Genomic DNA, 10,984 nt, shown 5'->3' on the forward strand with positions numbered 1-10,984 from the left:
TCCGACTAGTTTTCTCCTTTTATTCTCCAGATGTTTCTGAATAAACACAGAGTCATGTTGGAGCTTCAGTCTGCAGCTGACACTTCTACTTTGTCTTTTTACACACAGTTACAATAACCAGTGCAGAAATGAACAGCTACACTGTTAAATCAATGATTTAGAGATTAAATCAAATCCTAAATACTAACACTTTACTAATATCATGTTATCAAAATAGATGGCATTTGTAAGTTATTTTGTCTGAGGCAGAAAAGTCCTCACTGCACAATACTGAATATTTTCCTAGACCATCTCTTGGAGCGTGATTTACAGTCAAACGTGAGAGATGGAAGAGAAGCAGGTTATTAATAAAACAACTATTTATTTGACACTTTAACAGAAAACATTTTTCAGTGGAGAAACAAGACAAAATATATTTTTTCTTTCAGAAAACAATGTCAGACTCAACGGAAACATCATCAGAAAATGCTAGAAAATAAAATTCCCTCCACTGAGCTTGTCCTTGACAACAGACTGCAGCATGTTTTCACCATAAAAATGTAAAATCATGTAAAAATGCAGTGAGATTCCACAAGATCCTGGACTGGTAGTACTGGTTGTACTGGTTTCATTTCTGGTTGAGCCAGCTGAAGGAGAAGACGTGTTTGGCTCCGTCTTTGTCCTCCGACTCATTTTGCTGATCAGACTGAACCTGAGGAGAAAAAGGTCAATCAATAATCAATACATTATCAAAGATAAAATTATAACATTTCTTTTTATTTATTTATTTTTATTTATTTAAGAATAAAAATAAATAAAATAGTCCATCTCGCTTTTGGGGCTAACTAGTGCTAGCATTCTAGTTGACGATGTCATACCTGAGGGGCGGGACCTGTGGTGGGGATGGGCAGAGGGGGCGGGGCCTGTGTAGGTGACGAGGGGGAGGGGGGTTTGGGCTGTGATGTAATGGTGGGCGGGACCTCAGGTGGTCTCTGAGGAGACGGAGCTGAGAGCTGAAGAGGTGATAGAGGAGGCTGCTGATTGGCCGACTGTCCTGTAGCGTGCGGGGGCTCAACTCGACTTCCTGCTGTCGTCGCTCTGACGTCCACCTCATCTTCGTCTTCATCATCGTCGTCTTCATCAGCTGAGGGGACCACAGTGTTAGTGTGGAGGAAGCTACATGCTAATATATTAGCACACTGTTTACTTTCACATATACTACGTGGAAATACTTTTATACTATCGCATATCAGGTGATACTACAATGTAGCTTCAGTTCTTATAGATTAGCATACACCATAATGATCATTCTCATTTAGCATGCTTGATGTGTTAGCATTTTAAGCTACAGGTGTGCTAGCTCTTGGCACTAAAACACTGTCCCATATACACACTATGCTCTGCGCAGGTAGCTCAAAGCTAACACATAACATTACTGTCCCATAGTAACACTTAAGCATGCTAACATTTTAGCATACGAATGCTAACAGAGACTGCTCACGCTTGATGAAGTCGACTTTGGTTAGCGCCCTCCTCTGGCGATCGAAGTTGGTTGTGAAGTGATCCATGTTCTCGTAGCCCTGTTGGAGTTTATCCAGGTGAGAGGTGTTGGTTCCCTCCACGATCCTGATCAACGAACAATAAAACTTTATTAACATGAGTCTTCACACGGCCAGCAGATTATTGTCACGTGCTTAAATACTCACTTCTGTATCAGAGGTTTGGCCGTCTGTTGGAGACAAATCAAAGTTATTGATCATATAATAAATATTATGTTCCAGTTAGCAGCTTTGTTTTCATATGACATGCTATACAAATATATATGAGCCTACTATATTCTAAATAATTACATTTGTTAACTTCCTGTCATTTAGGATGAGTTAACTTCTTTTAGTGCATTCAGGTTCACCTGCAGGAACACCGCCATCTCAGACTCGTCCATGGTCTGGATGGCGGTCTCCAGGACCTTGGCGGTGTTGTCCAAGTGTTCGCTGTACTTCCTCCTTAGACCTCTGATGTAGTCCAGTTTCTCCTCCTGCTCGGAGTTGATTCTCAGAGTCATCTCGCCTTTCTTCTCCTCCAGGAGGGCGAACAGGTGATCAAAACTTTCACACACGTTTGACTTCTGTCTGCGGCCATTCTCCTAAAATACCACAATCATAAAACCTCAGGTAAACCAGGTGTAGCAGCAGGTGTGAATTAAACCTCAGGTAAACCAGGAGAGCTGCAGGTGTGAATTAAAGCTCAGGTAAACCAGATGTAGCAGCAGGTGGGAATTAAACCCCAGGCAAACCAGGTGGAGCAGCAGGTGTGAAATAAACCTCAGGTAAACCAGGTGGAGCAGCAGGTGTGAAATAAACTCCAGGTAAACCAGGAGAGCTGCAGGTGTGAATTAAACCCCAGGCAAACCAGGTGTAGCAGCAGGTGTGAATTAAACCTCAGGTAAACCAGGTGTAGCAGCAGGTGTGAAATAAACCCCAGGTAAACCAGGAGAGCTGCAGGTGTGAATTAAAGTTCAGGTAAACCAGATGTAGCAGCAGGTGGGAATTAAACCCCAGGCAAACCAGGTGGAGCAGCAGGTGTGAAATAAACCCAAGGTAAACCAGGAGAGCTGCAGGTGTGAATTAAAGCTCAGGTAAACCAGATGTAGCAGCAGGTGGGAATTAAACCCCAGGCAAACCAGGTGGAGCAGCAGGTGAGAAATAAACCCAAGGTAAACCATGTGGAGTAGCAGGTGTGAAATAAACCTCAGGTAAACCAGGTGGAGCATCAGATGTTAAATAAACCCCAGGTAAACCAGGTGGAGCAGCAGGTGTGAATTAAAGCTCAGGTAAACCAGGTGGAGCAGCAGGTGTGAATTAAAGCTCAGGTAAACCATGTGGAGCAGCAGGTGGATGAACTCACGTCTACAGCTCTGCAGGTTTCTTCCAGCTGACTGATGATGGCCTGAATCCTCTCGTTGTTTCCAACCAGCATCGAGATACAGTCAGTCAACTCCGTCTACACACACACAGACACACACACTTTCAGTGGTTAGGATTGTGCGATGTCTGTTGGACATGTATCATTGTGTTTGTGTTGCTGGATCTATGTTGTTGTGTTTGTTGACCTTCTGCTGGTGGAAGACGTTGTTGAGTGGAGCGACTTCACAGTCCTTGTGGTTTCCAAACACCTTACACAGAGAACAGGTGGGAACGCTGCAGGTAACACAGTAGATGTTGATCTTCTCATCTCCATGCTCCTCACACATTGGCTGCTCCAGTTTCGGCTCTGGGGAAGGCTTAGTCCTGACAGACAGGTGGACAGAGACACAGGTGGACAGAGACAGGGGGACAGACAGACATGTGGACAGAGACACAGGTGGACAGACAGGCATGTGGACAGAGACACAGGGGACAGGAGACACGGGGACAGGAGACACAGGGGGACAGGAGACACGGGGACAGAGACACAGGGGGACAGAGACACAGGTGGACAGGAGACACGGGGGACAGGAGACACAGGTGGACAGAGACACAGGGGGACAGGAGACACAGGTGGACAGAGACACAGGGGAACAGGAGACCAACATGCACAGGTTGAATTATTCTATTAAAATAACAGATGAGTAACATGAAAATCAAACTGATAAACTCATCCTATTCCGCCTTGAATATTTCAACTCTGTTCTGCTGTTTTTCAGGATCTTATTTTGACAGAGCAGTCCCAAGTATTTCCTGTCCCCCTGTTTTTATCAGCTCGTCTGCTGCTCGCGGCTAAAATTATCCTGCTGCTGTCGCTGTGACCTCCGTCTAAAAATAGTTAGTGTGACAACTTGACAGAAGAACTGGCCTGAACGCAGAAAGCAGACTGTTCACCTGCCACGTGCAGTTTCTTCATTTGTTTCTGTGACTGAACCCCAACAAAACCTGAACCAAAACCAGGGCCAGATCCAGCTCTTCTGTGTGTCAGGGTCATTAGTTGCACAGAGATTGAGTTGGTTGCCAATCAGTGGGTTTTTTATGACAATGTCATAATGATAGTCCTGAAACGTGAATATTTGCTCATTTGCTGATATGAAAGTCTGGGATTATTTACTTCTGTGATTGTCCTGATTGTCGTGTCATGTGACCTTTAGACTCATGAAGAACCTCCTGCTCCATGTGATTTTTTTAACTGATTTGTCCAATTGCAGCACAGGGGCGGGACTTGCCGATGACACATTGACACGTGTTTTAAACAGTTTTAAACACAAACATTGAACAGTCAGTGTAAAACTGGTTTTTACTTCATTTGTTCTCTGAAACAGGCAAAAAACTTCAGCCATAAGTTTTGCAGCTTTTGTTGGCGGTGAGTCGATGTTGTGTATCGATGGTCAAGTCTGTTTCATTCCTTCATGTAGTGATTCTTTCATTTCTGCTGTTGGTTGTGTCTGTACTTTGCTTCCTGTTTATTTTCTGTTGGTGGATGTAGTAACATGTTGTTGCTGTGAACATGAGACAAGTCACAGCTGGTTGTGGGTCTTGTGAAATCCAGACCGAAACAGAAACACTTGTGACACTGAGCTGAGTTTAATAAAACACGTCTCAGAGTGAAACCACATCATGTGATCTACCTGTCACACACAAGTACTGACTGTGGCCTCGACTTCTGGTCAGATCTGATCCCCAGTGATCAGCGACCTGCTCTGACGTCATGCTGGCAACGACAACCTCAGGAGGTTAAAGCGCCGCAGTTGCACTTCACCGACTGTAAGACCTAAGGGCATGATGGGAAATGCCTGGTTGTCACCTGATCTAAGATCTGATTGGTTTAGATCCTGACCTGAACATCCTGCTGTAGATGTGACATAATGATAAGATGTGAAGGCAGCACCTTTACAGCTCATTCTATATGAATTCTTAAAAAAATGCGTATTGTTTTTATGTTAAAACATGTTTTAAGGTTTTGTGAGTTGATGCAAACACTAATCTTCTTTTCTCTGCTCTGCCCGTTGATCCATTTTCTATGTGAACATGAGCTGATTAACTGCAATTATCACAGTTTGAACAGTAATATCAGAATGTAGATGGGATTTTAATTTGATGGTTTACAGGCCACAGAATATCATACTGCCTAACAATTACTGACCACAGAGGTGAAACCAGTTTTAATTCACTCAAAAGTTTAATCTAAGATCTTTTTAAAGCTGAATGTGACTTGGGTTTTACAGATAATTTGACCTGTATGCAAATATAGTGCCATCTTTAATGAGAAGTAGTCTCATACTGTGAAAAATCCATCTGACTGACCACAGATGTTTAACCACACCCCTTCATCCCAAACGAGCTGACAGGAACTGCAGAAAAAATACAAAAACAAAAGCCAGGAGTTACTATGTTATGACTAAGTGAAGGGTTTTATGTTCCTATATGAACTGTCCCTTTAATGTTTGATAAAACTGCTATTTTCAGGTGTTGACCTTTGACCCCAGTGTGAGGACGTTTCCACACTGTGGATCGGATAAGTCCCCACATGTATAGAAAGACAGCTGTGTGTGTACAGGTGTGTTTTACCTGGAATTCCCCTGTTTGTACATATCAATGATGTTCTCCACCAGCAGGTTCCTCTGCAGTCCATAAACCCCGTGTCGGTCCAAAACCACCTCATGTCGACAGGACGGGCAGCGGAAACGGCCGCCGGACGTCACCGTGGAGCCGCTCCTCGTCGACAGGTAAGGATTGGATGCCTGCAAGGGGGTGGAGCATCACACAGGTGACAGGTTTTTAACAGGAACACAGACACAGAAAGGAAATTTTATTTTTTAGAACATGAACAAGCAGCCACTTGACTTGTCAAGCACTGTGTATATGATTGTTTCTTTCAGTCATACACAGCAAATGGAAATTAAACTTTATTCAAATTAATAACCAGCTTTGACAAAATGACCAAAATTATTACTTATACAAGGTGTAACTCAGTAAAGCAGCAGAACCAACTGTGATCAGCTGCTGTTTGCAGTGGACCCATGGGTGCACAGACACCTGTCCCTGAATCACTGTGACACTGAAGGAAACTTTAAAAAAGCAGGATTCTGAATCAAGTTCTGCTGGTTTCTCAGTGGGTTTATGGAGCTTTATTGTGGAGGGACACCAGAGCCAATGAGACCCTCAGGAAGTGGAAGTCACAGTGGATCTAAATATGTGCATCTTCTTTACCAAGACCTCACATAAATACTAACACTTTTTACATACATGTAATCTTCTTTATTTTAGAACAGTATTTCAATAATCAGCCTGTTTACTCTGTCTTCAATAGATACACACAGGGTTACAGCCATAATGCTGTTTAAGAAAACTGTCTGTTGCCTGGCCAACGCTAAATTAATGTAAAAGAAAGAAATAAATGGTTCTCAGATGTCAGAGTGTCCTTGAACACACCAGCATAGAGATTTTGCAACTGTCCCTGAACCAAAACCTGAACCAGACAAACCTTAAAGATATGGAAACGTTTCCTTCAGGAGAATGATCATCAAACATCTCAGCAGATCCAAACGCCTCACTGTCTGTTGTCTCTTTAAGCCCTGACGTGGCCTCACCTGAGCGTGGCCCTCACCTGGAACACGTCGTTGGCACACTTGCGGCAGAGGTTGTGCTGGCAGGGCAGGATCACAACAGGCTTGGTGAACATCTCCAGACAGATGGGACAGATGAGCTGCTTCTCTAGACTCTCCATGATGGCAGGGGGGCCAGCCGTCACCTGGACAGGACGGGGAGGATGGGGGACAGGTCCCACAGGGGAAACAAGGTAAAGTAGCAGCAGTACGGTGGAGGTGGTTAAGGTCCGCAGACTGCAGTGAGAGCAGCTCCCACTCTGTTTTTAGACAGACACACATCAGCTGTTGCTGCACCGACATGTCCTTATTTGTCAAAGGTCAGAGTGAGGCATGATGGGGGGGGGGGGGCGTGAGGAAGCAGGACAGTGTTTTAAAGGGACAGGCCACTGCTCTAGAGGGGCTGGAGCAGCAACAGCGCCTCCTGCTGCTCAAGCTCAACCCTGTTTTTGGACTTTTGACCTTCTCAATTGAGAAGAATGCAGGACGTACTGGCAACATACGTTTGGGAGAAGAAAACACTTTTTAACTGTTTATGTGTCACAAACAGGTTTTATTTTCTTCAGGTTACACTCTGGACTCAGCTTCATTCACAGAACATCATTGAATCAAAAGCAAAACAATATTTACATCAACGCATCTGACAAAAATGTCACTATCAATGTTTCTGCGTTTCTATCTCATCTAATATCTAATTAGTCTAATCATTAGTGCCTGACCAGCCCCGCCTCTCCTCCCTTTCAACAAACCAATCAGACGTTAGTTTAATCAAAGTTGTTAACCAGTTGTTAACTAGACTACGATCAGACAAGATAAAAACACAGATCCTGTCCTGAAGAATCAAAGACATACGGTCAAAACAAAGACATACGTTTATTGCAAGAAAACTAATATAATTTCTGGGATTTTGGGGCTGGAAAAATCTTCATGTTCATGTCTAAATCAGAGCCTGATGAGAAAAGACATAGCAAACCCACGTCCACGTTCTCCTCGGACTCTGGAGTCGACAAAGAACGAGATTCCGCTAAATGTTGAACTCTTGTTTCAAATTCACGAGACGGTTAAACTGGGGTTGAAGTGATTTTGTGTGATTCCAGTTCAGAGCTGAACCTCCTGCAGGGATCCACTGGATTCAGCGCTCAGGGATCCGGTCTCCAAGTCTCGAAATGGGTTCATGAGTAGGTTTCACCATATCTGCGGTGTCCGTCAGTGATCAGCTGAGTTTTCTCACTGGCATTGGTCGGCTGGTGGACGATCGGAGTTTCAGCGTCTGCACAGAAATGACCTGTTTTATAACCAGTGTCTGATTTTGATCTGTTGCAGGTTCAAGATTAGGCCCAGATTCTGGTTCTGGTTCTGAGGTTTTTCCTGCTACTAATTAATCAGATCTTATTTTGATTTTCATTCACTTTTCAGATCATGTATTGGAACAAGTTAAGAGGTAAAACATCTTTATTCTACTAAATGTTTATTTTCGTACAGCATTAACAGCATTTACTGTCAAAGCTCTTCAAACATTTGTGGTTACTGGATCAATTAATGGACTCTAATATATTTAGAGCCTATAATTAATAAGCTACACTCTTTTTGCAGGAAAAAGCTCTTAAAGAATTAAATTAAATAAAGTTTTTCACATCAATTAAAAAGTGAAAGGAAAGATTGATGACATGGACTTATGGACTCTAAAACTGGTTTGTTTTTCTGTCATTGTTCCACCTGCTCACATTGTTTGGTCAAATTTGTAATTTAAAAATGAAGGAGTTTGGTTTCCTGATAAGTCAGAAAATATTTGCTTTACCTCTAAATCAAAAAATGATTCAAAAACTGATCACCTCCTTCACCTGATTGATTTTTATCCGCTGTTTGTTCTGTGAAGCTGGAGAAAAGTTTATTTTTCCTATTTTTTGATAGACCTTCAAAATAAAAGCCCAGGACTTCCTGTCTCACCATTGCAGGGGTCGTTGCGTATCTCCTCCTCCAGGTCATCAGGGGAGACGTAGTCTGGCTCTGCCCCCTCACCTGTGGGTGTTGGCTTGAGTTTCCCAAAGCAGCAATTACAGCAGCAACAGAGGCAGCAGCAGCAGTAACATCCGGTCAGGATCCCACAGACCACAAACAGACCCTGAGACCAGAGGACAGTATCAGCATCAGTCAGTTCTAGAGACACAATGTAATCCCCGCCCCTCTCACCTTAGCCCACCAGGTGGACAGCATGAAGTAGGTGTTGACATTGTCCTCTCCGAACTGCTGGGCCACATATAGTCCCAGCGACCCATACGAGTCGTAGATGTTCCTCTTGCTGAGGTCGGACAGGACGGCATGGGCGTTGTTCAGATCCTTAAACTTCTCTGCTGCCTCTGGGTTGTCTGGGTTCTTATCAGGGTGGAACCGCAACGCCAGCTTCCTGACAACACACTAAATGTTACTGACTGTGGTTGAAAGCTCTGGAAGAGGCTTGTGAGTGGTCTAGATTGAATATGTGGTGGCTGAGCTCAGACCGAGCCAGTGTGTGTCAGTCACTTGCTGCAGGTGAGTGGGCGGGGCGATGCTTGCCTCACCTGTAGGACTTTTTGATGTCATCATGACTGCAGCCTTTTTCCAGACCCAGGATTTGATACAGAGATTCTCCAGATGTGGACAAAGTTCGCTGCCTCCCTTCAGACATCCTGACACCATCACCTGTCACAGGTGGACAAACATCAGACAGGAGGTCTCGCCTCCTTTCCATCCATCCATCCATCCATCTTCTGTACCCGCTTTTTCCTGAAAGCCAGAGTCCCAGGGATCAGCTGGAGCCTATCCCAGCTCTCTCTGGGTGAAAGGCAGGGGTCCACCCTGGACAGGTCCCCAGTCCATCACAGGGCCACATAGAGACAAACAACCTCACACACTCACACTCACTCCTATGGGCAATTTAGAGTCACCAATCAACCTGACATACATGTTTTTGGACTGTGGGAGGAACGCCTCCTTTCCTTTTCAGAATATTCACAATAAAAATCATCTCAGGCTCTGTGTTCTTGTCGATTTGGACTTTAGTGTCATTGAACAAAACGGGTTTAGGACAATTAAAATGTGTCGAGTGAGCTCCTAAACCAGACTGGGAATCATGACAAAAATCGGCTTCTCTGGTGTTTTTTTAAAAGAAAAATATAAAGTTATTTAAAGCCACAGGCTCTACACACCAAAGTACCACAACACTTTTTCAGGTAGTGACAATAATAATAATATTGAATATTATTAAATATTAAACCAATCAACTTAATGATCAAAGACAGAAACTGTCACATGTGCTGCGAATGAAAATGATGCTTATTTACAGCCTACTGTTGTGATGCAATAACATGACCTTGCTTGGTTTTCTGCAGGGTGGCTTAAGACTGGAGTGTCTCCAGGACCAGAACCACCATAAGGAGAACAGGGGGCCTGCTAAAATTTTTCCTTCCATTAGTGAAAATCGGACATATTTGATACTTAACCCAGTTACATAGACACAAACCACATGTTGTAAGACTGTGGGTCTCTGTATTGGTTGGACATAAAGTTCACTAAAGGGTTTGCTCCAGATCCCAGAAGATAACCAGTGGGAATGTGGACCTTGTACTAGTCATTGTAAAAGTGGGACTTTTCAACAGCAACAGAAAAAAATCTGCAGGGAATCTGGACACAATTACTCTTTTTAGTTAAAGCCTCAGAATATTTATCTACTTCTTCTGGTGAGATGTGTCTAAACAAGCAGCAGACATGAAAGATATTTCTGTCTGTTCCAACACACAGGCTGAACATTTCCTGTGAAAACCAAATATTTCTCAGTTTGCTGTTTTTACATGAGTAGTATTTTAGGTCAAGATCCTGAGCACAGTCCCTCGAAAACATTAAGGTGTCATGAGGTACAATGTTCCTGATCAACTCCATGGAGATACGTGGTTTTTAGCAGACAAGGGTGAGACACATGATACATGAGATGATGTCACACTGATTGGTAGCAGACATGTCTATGTGTAAAGAAACCGAAAGTGTAGCGTAAAGGTGGAGAATGAGCCATTACCTGTATGTTGAAGCCTGTTGAAACCTCGGAGTGAGCTGTCTACCTGTTCAGGTGCTCGTCGTCCCTGGGCCTGAAGAAGCGTCTACCTGTTCAGGTGCTCATGGTTGAGTCGTGGCAGTGAAGATCCAGCCTCCATCAAACATTCAACAGCGCTCCGGCTCAGGTGACCACGAGCCACCACGCCTCCTCAGGTTTCACCCACACGCTCCAATGGACACTTTGTGATGGGGAGGGGAGGTTGCCATGGTGACCAGGTGAGTCACAGAGGGGCGGGCAGAGGGAGTCAGACAGATGGACAGACAGGCAGACAGACAGATAAAGTGCAGGATCACAAACAGCAGTAACAGTAAACAGCATCAGTGGTACAAGTAGTAGCAGAAGTAGCA

The 10,984-nt window shown here is 43.9% G+C and overlaps 2 protein-coding genes across 2 annotated transcripts; both read right to left on the reverse strand.

The window, feature by feature from the left end:
- Positions 1–6: 6 nt before the first annotated feature.
- LOC113134383 (E3 ubiquitin-protein ligase TRIM63-like) lies at positions 7–6,840 on the reverse strand. Its single transcript, XM_026313756.2, has 9 exons — positions 6,553–6,840; positions 5,514–5,686; positions 3,089–3,266; positions 2,884–2,979; positions 1,889–2,122; positions 1,686–1,708; positions 1,481–1,605; positions 858–1,123; positions 7–691 (listed from the first exon to the last, which is right to left on the reverse strand). Exons 1-9 carry the CDS (start codon positions 6,670–6,672, stop codon positions 608–610), a joined length of 1,299 nt encoding a protein of 432 aa, XP_026169541.1. The 5' UTR covers positions 6,673–6,840; the 3' UTR covers positions 7–607.
- Positions 6,841–7,616: 776 nt separating this feature from the next.
- dnajc5b (DnaJ (Hsp40) homolog, subfamily C, member 5 beta) lies at positions 7,617–9,230 on the reverse strand. The gene is made up of 4 exons (XM_026313822.2): positions 9,109–9,230; positions 8,741–8,954; positions 8,498–8,672; positions 7,617–7,820 (listed from the first exon to the last, which is right to left on the reverse strand). Exons 1-4 carry the CDS (start codon positions 9,213–9,215, stop codon positions 7,723–7,725), a joined length of 594 nt encoding a protein of 197 aa, XP_026169607.2. The 5' UTR covers positions 9,216–9,230; the 3' UTR covers positions 7,617–7,722.
- Between the last annotated feature and the right edge of the window lie 1,754 nt (positions 9,231–10,984).

Source organism: Mastacembelus armatus, chromosome 17, assembly GCF_900324485.2.
Source record: "Mastacembelus armatus chromosome 17, fMasArm1.2, whole genome shotgun sequence".
NCBI lineage: Eukaryota > Metazoa > Chordata > Actinopteri > Synbranchiformes > Mastacembelidae > Mastacembelus > Mastacembelus armatus.

Coding starts and splice junctions, on each gene's coding strand:
- LOC113134383 (XM_026313756.2), bottom strand. CDS start 6,672: ATGGAGAGTCTAGAGAAGCAGCTCATCTGTCCCATCTGTCTGGAGATG. Junction 5,687..6,552: donor GTGCCAACGACGTGTTCCAG/GTGAGGGCCACG, acceptor ACCCCCTTGCAG/GCATCCAATCCTTACCTGTC. Junction 1,606..1,685: donor GCCAAACCTCTGATACAGAA/GTGAGTATTTAA, acceptor TTCGTTGATCAG/GATCGTGGAGGGAACCAACA.
- dnajc5b (XM_026313822.2), bottom strand. CDS start 9,215: ATGTCTGAAGGGAGGCAGCGAACTTTGTCCACATCTGGAGAATCTCTG. Junction 8,955..9,108: donor GACATCAAAAAGTCCTACAG/GTGAGGCAAGCA, acceptor GTGTGTTGTCAG/GAAGCTGGCGTTGCGGTTCC. Junction 8,673..8,740: donor TGTCCACCTGGTGGGCTAAG/GTGAGAGGGGCG, acceptor CTCTGGTCTCAG/GGTCTGTTTGTGGTCTGTGG.